At 39.5% G+C, this 18,089-nt stretch overlaps 1 protein-coding gene across 4 annotated transcripts in view; it reads left to right on the forward strand.

Annotated features, from left to right (window-relative positions):
- GPC3 (glypican 3) overlaps window positions 1-18,089 on the forward strand; it is a 460,363-nt gene that overhangs the window by 289,110 nt on the left and 153,164 nt on the right. For all 4 annotated transcript variants that reach the window (XM_086389256.1, XM_086389259.1, XM_086389257.1 and 1 more), the window contains one exon: window positions 10,777-10,910. In XM_086389256.1, coding sequence (XP_086245382.1) covers window positions 10,777-10,910 — 134 coding nt within the window. The remainder of the gene's footprint in view (window positions 1-10,776; window positions 10,911-18,089) is intronic.

Below are 18,089 nucleotides of genomic sequence, written 5' to 3' on the forward strand. Positions count from 1 at the left end.
ATCTTTGATTTTCTGTATTTTGAAAATTGTATGCCTATGTGTGGGGTGTTTTTTTTTTTGGGGGGGTGCATTTAACCTGCTAGATGTTCTCCAAGCTTTCTGTATCTATGATTTGGTGTCTAACATTAATTTAGAGAAATTCTCAGTCATTACTATTTTAAATATTTCTTCTGTTCTTTCTTCTCCTTCTGATAGTCCCATTATGTATATGTTATACCTTTTGTAGTTGCCCCACAGTTGTTAGATATTCTATTGTTTTTGTCTCTTTTCTCTTTGCTTTTCTGTTTTAGAGCATTCTGTTGACATATCCTCCAGTTAGAGATTCTTTTCTCAGCTGTGTCCAATCTTCTAATAAGCCCATCAAAGGCATACTTCATTTCTGTTAGTAGTTTTCTTTCTTTTTGGCTTTCTTAGAATTTCCATCTCTCTGCTTACATTGCCAATCTGTTCTTGGGTACTGTTTACTGTATCCATTATTAATAGGTCATAGTTGTTTTAAATTCCCAGTCTGATAATTCCTACATCTTGCTGTCTCTTTAATTTGTGCTTTTTGCCTTTTAGTATGCCTTGTAATTTTCTTCTTGATAGCTGGACATGATCTACTGGTTAAAAGGAACTGCTATAAATAGGCCTGTAATGATATGATAGTAAGATGTAGGGAAGAGGAGGCAGTCTACAGTCTTATATTTAGGTCTTGGACTTTTAATGAGCCTAAGCCTCTGGAGCATAAACCTCCCAACTGTTTCTCAGTTTTTAAAATTCCACCTCCGCTATTAGGTGGGACAGGATGGCTAGAGTGGGCTGGAGTTGGGTATTTCTCTTGCCCAGGTGAGTTAGGTTCTGAAAATACCCTATAGCATTAGGCTTTAGTTAATTGGTTTCTGCTGAGGGCAAGCCTTGTTGAGAAGACCAGAATGCTCTGGTGTATTTCAAAATGATTCCTTTCCCTTTCTCCATGCTGGAAGCATGAGGAATTTTTTTCTCAGACATTTACTATGGGAAGCTGGTCAAACTCCTGAAGGTAAAATTCACATTGTTGGGGTGCCTTTATGGCTAGGTATCTCTGGAGAGTTTAACTTTCAAAGTTGTCTTTGTTGAGCCTCTAGCAGTTTGCCAGTTAGTTTGATTTCCTACTCCAGCCCTGGGTTCCCAAGGCAGTTTCTGCTCCTAAGTCTGTGCTTTGTAAGCCCTTACTCCCTCTATTCGCTATCTGTTTCTCTCATCTTGGTAGTAGTGGATTACCAGCTCTCCCCTCCTCTCTTATAGATCTGGAAAGAGTTGAATTTTCAGTCTGTTTAGCTTCTTACTTGTTTTTTAGATGGAGTGGCAACTTCCAAACTCCTTACATGTGGAACTGGGAGCCCTGATAATGCAAATTTTATCATTGGTTACAAACTGTCAGTTGTTTTCTTTAAAGTAACCGGCTTATTTTGTTCCTTTCCAAGGGTGAACATTTACTCAAATTTTTACTGTTTCTTCAAGTGCAGTAAGTGAAATTGGCTTTTTTAAAAACCGGAAGTGCTTAGCAGTGGGAAGTACAGTGACTACTATTAAGAATTTGGTGTCTCTAACCTGACTCATGCTAAGCTGCCAGCAGTTTTACCTCCTATATCTTTTGCATCATCAATGTAAATGCCCTCATAGTTTTTTGAAGGTAAATCATGAATTTCAACATTATTCAACACAGTATTTCCACACTGCTCATGTTTTTCCCCCAAATTCTCATAGATCTTCGATGATTAGTTATACTGGATGGATATAAGCAAAATAGCAGGTCCAGCTCATGAGTGTAGACTTGTCCATTTGAAAGGCAAAAACTCAATTCTGTTGAGGAGGTATAACTCCATCTTTATGTTTGCAGCTTAATCTTTAATTTGGTGAGTTACCTTCTTTCATTGGAAGGTGGTGTGATTTTTTTTTTCCTATTGAGTCTTCATCCTGTAGACATTGAGCAAATATCAGTCCTTCCGTGTTTATTCGTTTCTTCACCCCATGTGTAACTCTCCAGCTACTGTAATATAACAGCTTACCCTAAACTATGCTTCAGTTGTTTTTCCATTTCTATTTTGAAAAGCTCTAACAAATTTTGACTTTTAAAGAGCTCATAACTTCTTTTAAATATTTAACTCCTTTTTTTACTCCTTTTTCTTTAAACTGAATGATTTTCAAGATGACTACAACTTAGCTCACACTACAATCCTATTCTGAAATGTTGAATCATACACCCTATGATGAATTATTAATGTATATAAGGCCAAAGGAATGAGGTTTTGTTGTATTTTTGTTTATAGTTAATACTTTTTCAAAAATGTTTATTATTGCAAATAAGACTACAAACTGTAGTTACTTCCTGTGTTTTCACATAGACACAAAGCTTCCGGATTTTACAATTAAATGATAATGAAGTTACAAAAATTATAGTAGGCATAACCTAAGTAAATAGCCAATGAGAGCACTAAGGACTGAGAATAAATTAACCTCTGAAATAAAATATATTTGTGCCCTAAACATGCTATCTAGACCCACATATTCCAGAGCAATGATGTCATTATACAACATGACGTCTCTGGAAAATTATTCAATGTATTTGTGAGAGACTAGACCAAGTTAAGTCTTAGTACTATTATGATAATAGATTTGACCTCTAGGACTTCCTGAGAGGGTCTCAGAGAACTGCTGTTAAGGGAATGAATCTGCTGCTGTTGTTCAGTCGCTCAGTCGTGTCTGATGCTTTGCAACCCCATGGACTGTAGCATGTCAGGTTCCTCTGAATTGAAAGAGGTCAAAACTGGAGGTTGGAAGGCCAATTAAGAGGATGCTGGGCTCATCTATGTACTGGTGGTTTTCCAACTTGAAGTGTATCAAAATCCCCTGGAGGATGGCCAGACCCTACTCCCAGGGTTTTTGATTCAATAGGTTTAAGGTCAGGCCTTAAAATTTGCATTTGTAATGAGTTCCCAGGTGATACTGATGCTGCTTGTTTTGGAGCCACACTTTGATAACCACTGCCCAAGGACCTTCGGAGAAGGCAATGGCACGCCACTCCAGTACTCTTGCCTGGAAAATCCCATGGACGGAGGAGCCTGGTGGGCTGCAGTCCATGGGGTCGCTAAGAGTCGGACACGACTGAGCGACTTCACTTTCAGTTTTCAGTTTCATGCATTGGAGAAGGAAATGGCAACCCACTCCAGTGTTCTTGCCTGGAGAATCCCAGGGACTGGGGAGCCTGGTGGGCTGCCGTCTATGGGGTCGCACAGAGTCGGACACGACTGAAGTGACTTAGCAGCAGCCCAAGGACCTTGCTGCTCATCCCAGACCTCACCCCAGATATACTGTGTGTGTTCGAATCTAACTGTGTAGGATCCCAGGTGATTTGTATACATATCCAAGTTTGAGAAGCACTGCTCTAAGAGGCAGTTTCAGTTCAGTTCAGTCTCTCAGTCGTGTCCGATTCTTTGTGACCCCATGGACTGCATCACACCAGGCCTCCCTGTCCATCACCAACTCCCAGAGCTTACTTAAACTCATGTCCATTGAGTTGGTGGTGCCATCCAACCATCTCATCCTCTGTCGTCCCCTTCTCCTTCCCCTTCAATCTTTCCCAGCATTAGAGTCTTTCCCAATGAGTCAGTTCTTCGGTTCAGGTGGCCAAAGTATTGGAGTTTCTTGAGGCAGTTTATGGTATCCTAAAAGCTGAGTATAGAGAAAAGCCCAGAAGTTTAAAAGTTATATGAGAGAAAAAAATAAGACTTAGTGGCTGGACATAGAGAAGTCAGGGAAAGGGAGAATTCACCAGAAATGCTTTCATTTCTTCTGGCTTGAGCAATTGTGAGTAGGTGATTGATTCCTGTTCGCTGGGACAGGGAGCACAAGCAGATGAGTATACTTGGAAGAGTGTGTTTGAATTCAGTATTGAGTTTATTGACTGCATGGAGTTCTCTTTTAGCCCCCACAATATTGGCCATATGTGATTAAACAATAAAGTCCTAGGCTCCTGGTGCTGGGAAGGGATTGGTATTACATAAACTTTAGGCACACATGCACAGTTCTGTTTCTTCTCAGAATCCACTTATGACAGTTATAAATTACTAAAAATAAAAGTCTCTTCCACAAAATGAGTTTTTAAAACCTGTTTCGCCTCCTCACAGCATTCATTCCCATGGACACAAGTAAACAAGTTAGAGACAGAGTAACTGGCGAAGATCATGTAGCACCCGTCAATAATTGGAACCCTGAAGAACAGAATGGGATATCCCAGGTGTCCCAGCGCAAAACAGATCAGACTGTGATGCATGAACAATGTGGGCAGACTCAGTATGGCTCCCTTTCAGAGTGGGGATCCAGTCTCACCAAACAGTTTCACTAGTTCCCCAAAGTCCCCCTTTTAAAGAACTCCTCCAAATATTACTTATAGGTAGCTATGTACCTGACCAGCTAGGCCAGGATTCTAATTCACAAAGAGGGCTGCCAAAGGTAAGCAGTTCTGCCTTATGGAATGAATGAGTCAGTTTTCTGTCTGGATGTGGGAGACATTTCACTTTCATCCATTATTTTATTTGATCTTCACACTACTGCCAGGTACAGCAGGCATTATTATCTTCAGTTTACAGACGAGGAAGCCGAGTTTGAAGGTTATTAAAGGACTCTTCTACAGTTATTGAAATGGTAGGAGGATGTACTGGGACTGGAACCCAGGTCTCCTGACTCCAAATTGCATGCTCTTTTTACTGTAAGTGATATAGTTCAACTAAACATCAGACTGATCTATAGGACATTAGTTCCGTTTTTTTAAAATTCCAGCTTATTTAAAGAGCTGACTTGAATGAAATGTTCAAACAGTGGCACCTGATTTTTAAAAATAGCTTGATTCAGAATACATTACAGATTATTACTGAACTTTTATTTTAATAGTCAAGCAATTAATGATGAGTCACAGCAAATCTGTGGGAGCATAAAATGCTCACATTGTCCCCAGGTCTGTTCATTATCCTCTGTGCTCTCTATCCTGATCAATCAATAGTTAATTAATAATGATGTGCTTCCCGAAGTACAAGGTTATAAATTAATTTAATACTCATATGCATATATTCTGTAGGAAAAATGAGTGGAAACTGCCTGCCATGCCCATCTCATTGTAAGAAAATGTATGTAATGATTACAAGCATATAATAAGAATGGTTGGCCCAGCCAAATGTTTGTTCATTTCTGTTAATCAGTATTCATTTGAGCTACTTCCATGCAGTTCATGGAAGCAGTGCAATCAGTTGAGTAGTGTGGCAGATTTAAATCAGTAATAAAAGCCCTGGGGAAATTAACAAGACAAAACATTAACCACAGACTAAACATTAACATATATTAGCATTTTTATTATACCTGTAGAATTGTTAAATGGGCATGGTTGCTACTGTTTAAAAGTTTATGTTGTATATCACATAATTTCAATGTATATTTTGTTTTAAAACTTTTAAGATTTAATTAAGTGAAATTGAACAATGATATGATAGACAATTGAACAAAATGAACTTAAGTTCATTCTTTTCATTTAACTGGAACCTTACGGCCTTTCCACACTACCCTCTCCCCAGCCCCAGGCATGGGGGGAAAATCCATGGCAAGGTTCCCTAAAACAAAGACCACACATAATATTCCACCAGAGTGGACTGCAGGGTCAGAATCAATATTAAATTGTATAACTATATAGGATATTTTATTTTTAATTCTTCAGGATTCTGCTACATCCATCGACAATGGAAGACTAAATTTATATGAATTATTTAGCAACATTTCTCAGAGAAACACTCCTTGCGACCACAGTCATCAGCTGGATTCTAGCAGAGTAGTTATTCTGTCATTAAATAAAACTGAAAAGGTCCCCTAGAGGTCCTCAAGTCTTGGTGGCCTCAGGCACAGCTCTTGAGAGGAAAGGAGCTGTACTGCTCACAGGAGAAGTCAGTGGGATATCCATCTTACCAATTAGAAGCGGTCAGATTGCTGAGGGCAGTATGTGTCGTCGCCGGCTCAGCTCGCGCCACTGCCTTAGTGATGGGAACTTTTCTCTCTTCACTTCTGCTGCTTCCTCTCCTTCCTCCTCTTCCCCCTTCCCTCCTGCTCTTCCTTCTGTTATGAACCATATAAGTTAAAGCACACACACACCCACCCGCCCGCCACCCCACCACCCCTTAGCTGCTTTTTAAGAAAGAGAATGTAAAGTCATACACCTGATGTTTAAATCGAGAGCAGTTAGGGCTAGTTAAGAGTAGGGGAGAGGCAGAGATACTCATTAATGTAGGCCAGTATAGCTAAAAGCTTAAACCTCTTGAATTCTTGTAGCCATAGGATTAACCTGGAATTTCCATTTGGGGAGAAACTGTAAAGGATATACTTAAGCCAGATACCAGAACAGACCTGGCAGGATCCAGGGATATCCTGCAGGCAGTAAGCAGCAGGCTAGACCTACTTGAGAACTACGTTCCCACATCCAACAGAACTTGACATTCAGTGCTTTGGTATGGTTATGAAATGAATCTTGTCTGGCAGGTCAAAGAGTTTAAATCATTCCATGAGCAATACTTTCTGAAACTTTGGTCAAAATTGGGTATCACTTTTCTATTGATCTTTAAGAATGAGCCCTTCTTTGAAGTATAGTTTTAGAGGTTTCATAATCATTATCTTTCTGCAGTTATGGGTGGGATGTCCACATAACTATGGAACCAGGCCACACCAAGCCTCAGAGTCAATCCTTTTGATAGAAATCCATGGTATGGGGGGGAAAAGCAAAAACAAAACCATAGGTTTTAAAGTCAGACAGATCTGGCTTCTAGTCCCCGGCTCTGCCATTTACTAGGCATTTGACTCTGTTTTAGTTGCTTAACTTTTGTGAGCCTCAGTTTCCTTATCTTTTAAGATAGGGTCAATAATACCTGTACTATATGCCTCGGAGCACTGTGGTAGGACTCACTGGATACAATAGGGAATGGGTGGAGAGGTTTCCTGTGAAGCACCAGGCTGGAGAGAGAGATTATGTTACAAATGCAAGGCATTGATGTTGATGAGAAGCTTACAACAGACCCTCTTTCTCTGCTCAGCCATCTGGAGGGAAAGATCAAGTCTGAGTTTTTTGTCACCTGAGAGTTCCTAGAACCAACAATGAATGGGAGCCTGAGAATGAATTTAATCAGTAGAGTGTCTGCATTTCTTGACATGTTGATTATGGGGTGTATGTGTGAATTGCATCAAACCCAAATGCTTGGCATAGTTTCAAAATCTTCGGTAAAGTACTCTACTGGTAAAGGAATCCCCACATTCTCAAAGGAGCCCAGAATAAAATATGGCACTTCAAATACCACACCTTCCTCTTTTGAGACTAGAGTTAAAGGTGGATTGGAACTATGGGAGGTCAAAAGGAAGTCCTTCCCTCAGTGACAGGTGGAAGTGGGGTTGTAGGCCACACTTCCTGATGTCCAGTCTACTGGGCTCTTACTTACAAATACCTTGCTGGGCCCAGCAGTGTATATTCTCCAGGTATGTGCAAAGCCAGTGCTTCTGGACTCTGGTTAGAGGGAAAGATCAAGTCTGAGTTTTTTGTCACCTGAGAGTTCCTAGAACCAACAACGACCCGCTGGCCTGGATATGCTCAGAGGCCCTGGCTTCTTCTAACACTTTGGATCTTATAACACTTCAGAGCACTATTGCTTTCCCTGCCACAGGTTCTGGCGCATAAATAAAGGCACCATTAGGAATCACAGTTCATGGAGAACAAAAAGGTTTTATATTCCCGGTCTACTGATAGAGACACCTTCGTATCCAATAAATTCACTCCAACTAAGTAGATTTAAAGGCAGTGGTATCCTTGACTAGGTACATTAGTCAGTGAGAAGAAATTGGACTGCACTTTTTATTTAAGAGTCTAAAACTCCTGGGCAGGATACTGATTTCTCAAATGCCACTTGGGAGGCTGACTTCTTTAGCAAGTGCAGCTATAGAGTAAGAGCCAGGTCTCTCAGCATAGCCTGAGGTTTCCCAAGTAGGAAGCTGAAAGGACCTCTTTAATGTGAATACCGCATCTCTTTGTAAATTATGTTTTCTTTTTATGTCTACTTCTCAAAATAAGCTCATAATATTCACCTACAGCTCACACAGTGTGGAGGAGAAAGATGTGGAGAGAAGGGCCCAAAGGGGGGTCTACATTTGACAAACGCTTTGTATATGAGAAGAATTTGCTTCATGGTAGATTTGTGGAAGAAAATACAGCCTGTCTGATAAGATGTGGCAGATTTCAGATGGGGCAGTGGGGGTGTTGGCAGGATACCATTGTTTGCCCCTTACCCCACACAGAGCCTTGGGAAGTCGGCTTGATAATGCCACATTGGGTGGCTTGGGAAGAAAGGTCAGACTGCAGGCTTGCTACATTCTCATTTGTTCTTAACCTTCCTACTTCTGCTTCAGCTGCCCCCCTTTCCAGTAGATTTGGAGGGACTCAAAACTTTAAAGTCTTGCTGGGGTCCAATTAGTATTCACTGATACAAAGGGCAGACTTTCAATGGCGAGGGAGATTTTGCAGCTGTGGGTTGCAAGTAGGCAAGTTACTGTGCAAGATGTGTGAAAGATTGTGATTTTGGTGCTGGATTTGAAGCAGGTGTCGATGAAGAAAGTGTGTCCTGTGCTCCTGAATGTGATGATTAGAATACTTGAATCTCTTTGAAATAAACTCTAACATTGATATGTGTTCACAGAGTCATAAATAGATATTTATGGAAGGAAAATCAAGATTTTGTTCCATGAACGGTCATCTGCAGTTTAACAAAGAAATGCGTATGTGTCTAAGGACATAATTTTATGATGCACAGTCTGCACTCGGTTATTTGTAGCTGCATTATGTAAGTTCTTAAAATTTAACTCCCCAGTGCAGCCAGGCAGCCCCTGCCTAAAGTACCCTACCAGACTGCCACCAAATGGGGCGAATTCAGAGAATACAGACTCTTCATTTGAAGTTAATTAGCCCAAGTCAAGTGGCATTACATAAACACATCTGAAAAATTCAGTATCATACATTCCAAAGCCAAATGGAGTGTTTTAAAATGTCTGCAACTTTTGTTTTATTCTCATTAAGATAAACTATTGAGAAGAGGTGGTCTGAATATCATGCTATATAGGTGCTGTCTTTCATAAATGGAGGTGATATTACTGTGGATTCTAAATTTTTTTATACTTCAAAAATTCATTTATATATGGATAACTTTCCAAAGCTATACCAGCTATATGCTATTTGTCCCTTTATTAAGAGATTGATAACTTAGTGAATATGATCAGGACCATCTTCAGAAATCCAAAAGCTGGGATTAGCACTCAGAGCCCATGGCCTCTCGGTAGAATGGTATGCCAGATCAGATACTAGGATTTTCCTTCAATTCACTTCAATTATGTCTTTACTAAATGCCTAACCGTGTGTAAAATCCAATGTGAATTCCATGGAGGTATAGAAGTTGACAAAGATATAACCTTTGTCTTCACAAGGTATCTCTAGTATTTTTCCTAAAGTATACAATCTATATTTAAACCTTGTCTATGTTTTTGAGAATGGGGAATTCTTTCTTATCCCCAAACATAGAATGTAAGCAACTGGAAACCAAGCATCATCTTCTTGGAAGGCGATGTTGCATTAGCTTTGAAGTCAGACATGTAGGTTCCAAGGCAGATGGTGAATCCACTGCCTGTTTGTCTCAGGCAAGTCACATCACCTCTCTGAGCCTCAATTTCCTCAGCTATAAAATGGGAAGTCTGAATCTGATTATGAATTGAAAAGCCCTCTGCCTAATTAAGTGGTGGCGCTAGTGGTGAAGAACCCACCTGCCAATGCAAGAGATGTAAAGAGACATAGGTTCAGTCCCTGGGTCAGGAAGATCCCCTGGAGAAAGAAACGATACCCCACTCCAGTATTCTTGCCTGGAGAATCCCCTGGACAGAGGAGCCTCATGGGCTCCAGTCCCTAGGGTCGCAAAGACCTGGACACAGCTGAAGCGACTTAGCACACAGTGAGTTGCCTTATTAAAATAACACACAAGGAAACGAAGCATAGCATCTGGCACAAAGGGAAACATATGTTAATATTCATACTTACTTATATAGAAGTTTATTCAGGCTTTTGACTGAAAATGAACAAATAACAAATCTACAAATATTTTCACCAAATCATTTAGATTTGAGATAAGAAAGCTGATGCCATTTTTATCATTGCTCTGAGTATAATAGAGCTAAGCTTTAAATTCTAATGCTGTACACCTGAGATTTATATAATTTTAAAAAGAGCTAGCAAAATGCTCAGAAGAATCGGATCACTTTGTGTGCAGGAGGTTGCTCTTCTATTAACAGACTACTCTGTACATCTCCCACACACCCCTTCACTTCCTACACCAAACCTTCCTAAACTTGAAAGTTTCCATTTGTGAACTTCCTAGGGATAAATATCAAGTGCCATTGAAAGGTATCAGTAGCATAAGTCCTGTGTAGAGGGTCCTTTCTAACATGTACTTCACTATAGAAATAAGGCATTTTCATCTGAGGAAATCTGTGAATAGACTGCACCCAAAGTGCCCCCGCCGGTCTTCAGCCTTCCTGGTTCTTTGCCTTAAAAGCGTATCACCTTTTTTGACTCCAGTAATAGCTTCGTTCTGCTCTTTAAAAAGAAATTGGGGAAGAAATTGAAGTGCTTTTCAGAATTTGTTTCTACTATCATATCTGTGAAAGTATCATATAATTATATTGCATTTCTTTTTTCAGATTGGCAAGTTATGTGCCCATTCTCAACAACGTCAATATAGATCTGCTTATTATCCTGAAGATCTATTTATTGACAAGAAGGTATTAAAAGTTGCTCGTGTAGAACGTGAAGAAACCTTATCCAGCCGAAGAAGGTGAGAGGGTTTTTTTTTTTTTTCCTTCTAGATTTCAGCATACAATTAGCAATTGTGTTTTAAGATCAAAAACCACTGGAGTGAAGCTTCTTAAATACATGTTATTTAGTTCTTCTGAGTAGAGTATTCAATTAATTAAATTCTATCCTCTGTTAATGTTAAAAGAAAAAAGATATTGTATTATATCCAAGCCATATTTAAATGTAAATTTACCATATGTAAATATCCAGTACAGCAACACAGAGTGGAATAGATTTCCCAAGATCTTTATTGATTAAGCAAAACCTTTTTTATTTATGATCTGGTCTCACAATTCCATGGCTTGGTTTGTGTCTTTCCCAATTCCCAGACATTGAGTCTGGGGTGAGTTCACCAAAGAGAAACTGGCAAGACACTCTGATGTGTACACACCTACAGTGTACACTCTACACACTCTTTTAAGAATGATGAAATGAAGGATTTGGTTTCAGTTCCTTAAGACAGCAGTTGAGGGACCAAATTAAAGTTTCTTATTCTTTTCATTCTTCCCTCCCCCATCCGGATTCCCTCCTTCCCTATTATAGTTTCATGCTTACCTATAAAGGGTAAAAACTGGATTGGGAAGTTCAGTGCAAATCTTGAACTGATTTCCCCAAAAGGACTGCACCAGTAGCCAACCCTGCCACTGGCTCAGGAATAGCTAGACATGAGTTTAGCCTTGTGATGACTTTGAGAGGATTGGGAGAGATTGGCCTAGAGATGGAAAATTAAGAGATGAAATAAGTAACAGTCTCAGATTTGGACTAAGTTATTTTCTTTCATACCCATTTACTACAGGAGATTTTGAAATGGCAACTCTTAAGCATATATGATACAGTTTAGAGTGAGAGAGGGCAGTAAGGCCACTTGAGAGACAGTCCTCCAAAGCATTTCAGGAAGTCCCATTTTCTTTGTTGACTTCCAACCTAATACATTTCTAGTTTCCCTAGAGTAGCAGTTTTGAAGTGTGATTTGAGAACTCAGGGAGTCCCAGAAACTCTTTCAGAGGTGTGTAAGATCTTCCTTTTACTAACTACATATCTGTGTGAAGCTGGTTTTTATTCATACACTTCAACCAAAATAATATATGACAACACATTAAATACAGAAACCAATGCCGAAATTTAGCTGTCTCCTGTTCAGCCAGGCAGCGAAGATATTTTGCAAAAACACAAAAGCTTTACTGCTTTTCACACTTTTTTCATTAAAATGTTATTTATGCTAACATATCAAGACTGGGTTTAAAATTAATAATAAATTAAAATTTTTTTCCTGAGTTTTAATTTCTAAAACAGTAGATGTCACTATATATCATGTAAACAAAAGCTCTTCGGGGTCCTCAATAATTCTTAAGAACCTTTTGGGTTGTGTTGGTTATCTAGGGCTATATAAAAAGTGACAGCAAAACATAGGTATTTAAAACAACAAACATTTATTATCTCCCAGTTTCTGTCAGGACTTTGGGAGCAGCTTAGCTGGGTGCTCCTTAGTCTCAAAGAAATTTCAGTCAAGGTGTTTCCTGGAGCTGCAGTCCGCTGACAGGTGACGGGAAGCAGGAGGGTCCACCTCCAAGGGGACTCATTTACACGTGGAACAAGTTAGTTGATTGGAAGGAGGCCTCCGTTTCTTACCACACGGACCTTCTGAGTGTCCTTATAACACGACTGCTGACTTTCCCAGAATAAGTGAGCCATGGAAGAGAGAGAGCAAGGAGAAAGCCGCAATGTTTCTTACAACCTAGTCTCGGAAGTGATACACTGTCATTTCTGATGTATTTGATTTGTTAAACACAAGTTACCAGTTCTAGTCCACGTGCAAGGGGAGGGAAATTGAGCTCCACCTCTTGAATAGAGGAGTGTCAAAGATTTTGTAAACATATTTTTTATTTTGGCAGTGCCGCAAGGCATGCAGGATCTTAGTTCCCCGAGCAGGGATCAAACCTGCGCTCCCTGCAGTGGAAGTGTGGAGTCCTAATCACTGGACCACTGAGAAAGTCCTTGGACATATTTAAAACCATCTCAGGGGTCCTGGCACCAGAGTACTCTGAGAACCATTTCCACATAGCAAAGGGGTTCTTTGGGAAATTTTTGTCTTTCTGGGAAGACGAAATTAAGGCATTTCTCGAGGCCCTTTTTAGCTTCTGTCTGTCCCCTGTCCATTGTTCTCCATTGCTTTCACTCTGCCCAAACCACCCGAGAAATTAACATTACTTGTTGATCTTTAACTAATGGAAATCTCTTGCATATTGCACTGAAATGAGGAATTTATATAATATTATGTATTATTTATAAATAATACATAAAATGAAACAGAAATTATAATGTTTGTTTGTTATATTTGTTTTTATTTACAGAATAATATAAATTACATATATAGTACTGTGTGTATATATGTGTGTATGTATGTGCATGTATGTGTATATATATATATTTTGTTGTTACTGCTGTTGTTCAGTTCAGAAATTTGGGAAACACCTATTATGTGCCAAAATGTATACTGGGCACTGAAAGTCAAAACACAGTCTGCTCTGCCAAGTCAGTCTAATGTGGAAATAGACTTAAGTACAAATAATTTCAAACCAGTTTTATAAGTGCAAAAGAATGTGCAGAGTCTATGGAGGCAGCCAACAGGGGAGGGGAGAGCTCTGCCCAGGTAGAGTGGAGGCTTCATGGGAGATGTGCTGTATTAATTTGTAACAGAATCACATGTAAAGCTTTTTCAAAATAGCACACTATTCCAGTCACATTTTGAGTTTACTCTGTCACCCTAAACACACTTATAAGTAAATAGGTTTATTAAGATCCTGCTGCCTTCTATCTTGGGCTCTGTGAGATCCATTCCCTTTTGCCTTATTGGGGAGAGCTCTATGGGTGTTGATTCCTCCAGGGAAAAGAAAAAAATTGGTAAATGAGTTCCTGGCTGAGCACCCAGATTTGGCACTTTGTTAAACTCATTTTTGAATTTGTTGCTAACCCCCAAAGAAAAGAAAGGGTAGTGAGAAAAATGTCAAAACCTGTAGACTTGAGTTAAGTTGCAGTCAGGTAGGACTCCTTGGGTGTTGGAAACATGAGCCCACCCCATAATGCTTCTCATCTTTTTTGCAAACTGAAGCAAAACTGAGATGGAGCCCTTCTTTCTGAATTCTCTGCCGGAATAAGAAAACAAAGCAACAGGAGAGTATCTGATTTCATTTAACTCTCTCAAATAGGCATTGTAAACCCTCTTAGGGAGAGTGGAGAATTGAAGGTTAAGATGCTCTCTTGCTAAATGCACTGCCCCCTGCAATCTGATGTTATTAAGAGGGCTTGTTTGGGCAGAGTGGTAGCACCTTTGTAAATTTCTCTTTTTGTTCTGCACAGCATTTCACACTGTCCAAAAAATATCTGTGCCTCCAGCACCCCTCACACCCATGCTCCAGGGCCATCCTCTGATAATTGGAAAGGAGCCCTATTGTAGCTTTCAGTTTGTGGAGGTTGTAAGCAAGCTGTCTGAATCTGATGATGAGTTGAAAAGCTCCATTGCCTTATTAAAATAAAAACACACAAAGAAATGCAGGATTCCTTTGGTAGCATTCAGAAATCATCTGTTTGTTTTGTCTGCCCCCAACTGGGTAGTTTGCAACACACAACTAATCTTAGAAATTGCTTAGTTCAATTTAAAGGCGATTTGATAACTCAACTGGTGGTCTAAGTATGGGACTCAGCAATCCTTGGAGATACAAATATTGAAAATATCTGTCATCAGATTTCAACCAGTGAGGATAGGACAAGATGTACAAGTAGGACAATCACAATAGAAGAAATGATATTTTCACAGCCCTTTCCAACTCGAACATTTTTAGCACATCTCAGATGTCAGTCTGACCCTCCTTTGCTCCAATGAATGTCTCTTTCACCACTTCCCCTATGATACTACTTACCTTGTCATTTGCATATCCCCCCAAAGTTTGGTATTTTATGACATGAGCACTATCTTTCCCTTTTCCAAACACAAAATCTGTAGTTGAATATAGTCCATTCAGCATCTACATACCAAGCTTCTGGCCCAACTGCTAACCCGTGAGAAAGTCACATGGTCCCTCTACCCTCATGAAATTACATCTATGTATTCCAGCCTTCCTTGTCCTGCACTCCCCCTCCTCCCTTTCCTCTCTGACTTGGCCTAAAGGGGCAATGGATTAGGTGACACTAGTAATGACCTAGAAAGGAAAGAACAAAAGCTGATCTCAGCTCCCTGGTCCAAAATCAATGCTTACTCCCACTGCCTCTCCGATTGCTGCTCTGGTTTGGCCGGGCAGCTTTGTAAGCTCAGTGGTGCCTTCCACCCTCTGAACAAAACAACAAAACATGTCCTAAATGAATCAATGAGTTTCAGATCTGGTACAAGTCATTCTGCCCAAAATGGAACTCAGGTGCTTTCAACATTTGTCAGCACCATCTATGTTGGTATAAGGATTAGGCTCTGATAAATAGGAGGAGCTTCTAGCCTAGTTAGGGAGACAGAGACACACAATTTTGATACATTGATGGGTGAGTACCGAAACAGAGCTATGTACAAAAGAATGGCAGCAGCATAGATGGCGAAGTTAGCAGCTCTCTTGTGAAAAGGTAACTCTTAAGGAGGGCCTTGAAGGAAGAACAGCAATTCTACAAATGAAAGAAGGAAAAGAGTGTTCCAGGCAAAGGGAACAGTGTGAGAGAAAGTCTGGGCTAGTCTTTGGAATGGTAGAAAATGATAGTTTAGCGTCAGACTGTGAAAGGTTCTCGGCAGCAGAATTAAGCATGATTCTGCATCATTCTAATGATAATTATTTTAGTTTACATGCTTTTTTGTGTTTTCAATTTTTTTGAGCTCGTATTATTTTATATTAAGAAAAAAAGTCCTAATGATAAAGGAGAAAAGTTCAAGATCTGCAGTTGGGGATGAAAGGCTGTTTTTATTGGCAGTGGTTTCCAATTAGTGCTGCTTTGATGCCTGGCCCAAGCAAATCATTGCAAGAAAGCCAAGGGAATCCCCTCCCCCACAACTCAAGAAGGGGACGCTCCTCTTGAGGATGGTGGGAGACCCCAGGGAAGATCACGTGTGCCCATCTGCAACATTTCAAAATAGTTCGTGCATGCAAAGGGGCCCTCTCCTTTAGTTCCACATTTAACACATTGAAGAGACTCTTTTTCCTGAGTAGACTGCTGTGAGCAAGCATTGGGTTTGTCCCAAGCGAGAGCCTATGGCTCCACTATTTATATGTCAAATGATATGTTTGACATGTATGATTAGAATAAAGTGGAATTGGAATCAAAGAACATTCCCTTCAATTAAATTGTTTTTTCCATTCCAGGCAACTAATTGTCCAAACTTTTTTCTTTTTTTTAACCAGAGACAATTCAGTTGAGCAGACTGCCTTATTTCATGAGTGGAGATTTTTCTATTGTCTGTCATGTGCTACTAGCACAAAGAAAAGAAATCTGAACTGAGTCACACGTGGGTAATTAATATGTCAATTTAGTTTTAGGTATCTTTCTTTAAAGAAATAAAATATTCAACTCATCTCCTTCTAAACTTACTAGTATAAGCAGGGAGACAGAAAGTTACTTAAGAAAAGATAAAAGTAAAATATACTTAGTTCCCATGCCAGAACAAGTGTAGGAAGGAGTGACAAAGAAGAGGAGAAAGAGATGCCCAGTAAACCCAGTAGGCAGTAAACTGCTTCTGTCCTACTCTGCTACTTTGGGGGCTGTGGTGTCATCAACTCTCCATCAGTTTAGAAAGTCTTCTATCCTGAAAAATGTAACGTCTGGCTTTCTTTGAAAAAATCAAAGTTTTTGGAAACCAAGACTTATTTTCTCAGTCTTTTGGAACCGAAAAGCTGTATGTGGGGACTGTGAAGTATTGGCCAGTTTTCTAGATGCGCTAGAGCCCTGCTCCTTGTTTTCATCGAGCAGCTACTGCCTCATCCCGCAGGTCCTGGGGGTTACTTGAGAACAAGCATTTATTTCATCATTTTGATGTTCTTTGTATACCAAACCCACCCTGGATTCTCGGTGGATTCTAATGGGGGTAATATACACTGAGAACCAAAAAGAACTCAGTGAATAGCCTATCAAGAAGAATAGGTTTTAGAGAAATAACAGTAAAACTTTTCTGGAGAGGAAAGTCTACAAAGGAAATATATCCAAATATTAACAGTGATTATCTCTGGCTGGTAGGACTATAAATAAGAGATTTTTTTCTTCTTTTACATGTCTATGTTCTATAATATTAGCAATGATTATCTCTGGCTGGTAGGACTATAAACAAGAGGGTTTTTTCCTTTCTGCATTTCTATATTCTATAAATTCTCAATAGTGAACATACATTTTTCTTTTATAATGAGAAAAAAGCAGCAGAGTTCATTTTCTAAGATGGAAGAAATAGATTTTAACCATTCTTTGCTGCTCTTACCAATTTCTTTTCTCACGCTTCACCCTTATCTTTTTTTCAAGTCCATCCAAACTGGCTCTTTCCCAGCTCTCCTGACTGTCTCTTTCCACTGTTTCAAGGAGTCTCTCTCTCTTGTAGACAAGCCCTCTCTTTCTCTAAGACATATTTCACCTTGTAGCTTTTCTGGAGTTATGTCTCAATAACAGCTTTATTGAAATATAATCCACACACCATACAATTCATCCATTTAAAGTATGTAATTCAGCTGTTTTTACTATAGTCACAGAGTTGTACAACCCTCACCACAATGAATTCTCGAACGTTTTTGTCACCTTCAGAAGAAATCCCATACCCTGTAGCTGTCGTTCCCCAGCTTTCATCTGTCCCAGCCCAAAGCAACTACTGATCTACCTTATGTCTCTCTCCATTTGCCTATTCTGGACATTTCACATGAATGGAATCAATCGTTATGTGGTCTTTCATGACTGGTTTCTTTCACTTAGCGTAATGTTCTCAAGGTACACCTCTGTTATAGAATGTAGGAATACTTTTTTTATTTTAAGACCGAATAATACTCCATCATATGGAATATGTAATCATTTATCCATTTATCAGTTGATGCACATCTGTCTTGTTCTGCCTTTTGCTATTGTTAATAGTACTGCTATGAGCGGGTGTGTACATGTACTTATTAGGAGTACTTGTTTTTAATTATTTTGTGTATATACCTGTTATGTAGTGGAA

This window comes from Bos grunniens, chromosome X (assembly GCF_055505025.1).
Source record: "Bos grunniens cultivar Pamir isolate PY7600 chromosome X, Bosgru_T2T1.0, whole genome shotgun sequence".
In the NCBI taxonomy this organism is placed as follows: domain Eukaryota; kingdom Metazoa; phylum Chordata; class Mammalia; order Artiodactyla; family Bovidae; genus Bos; species Bos grunniens.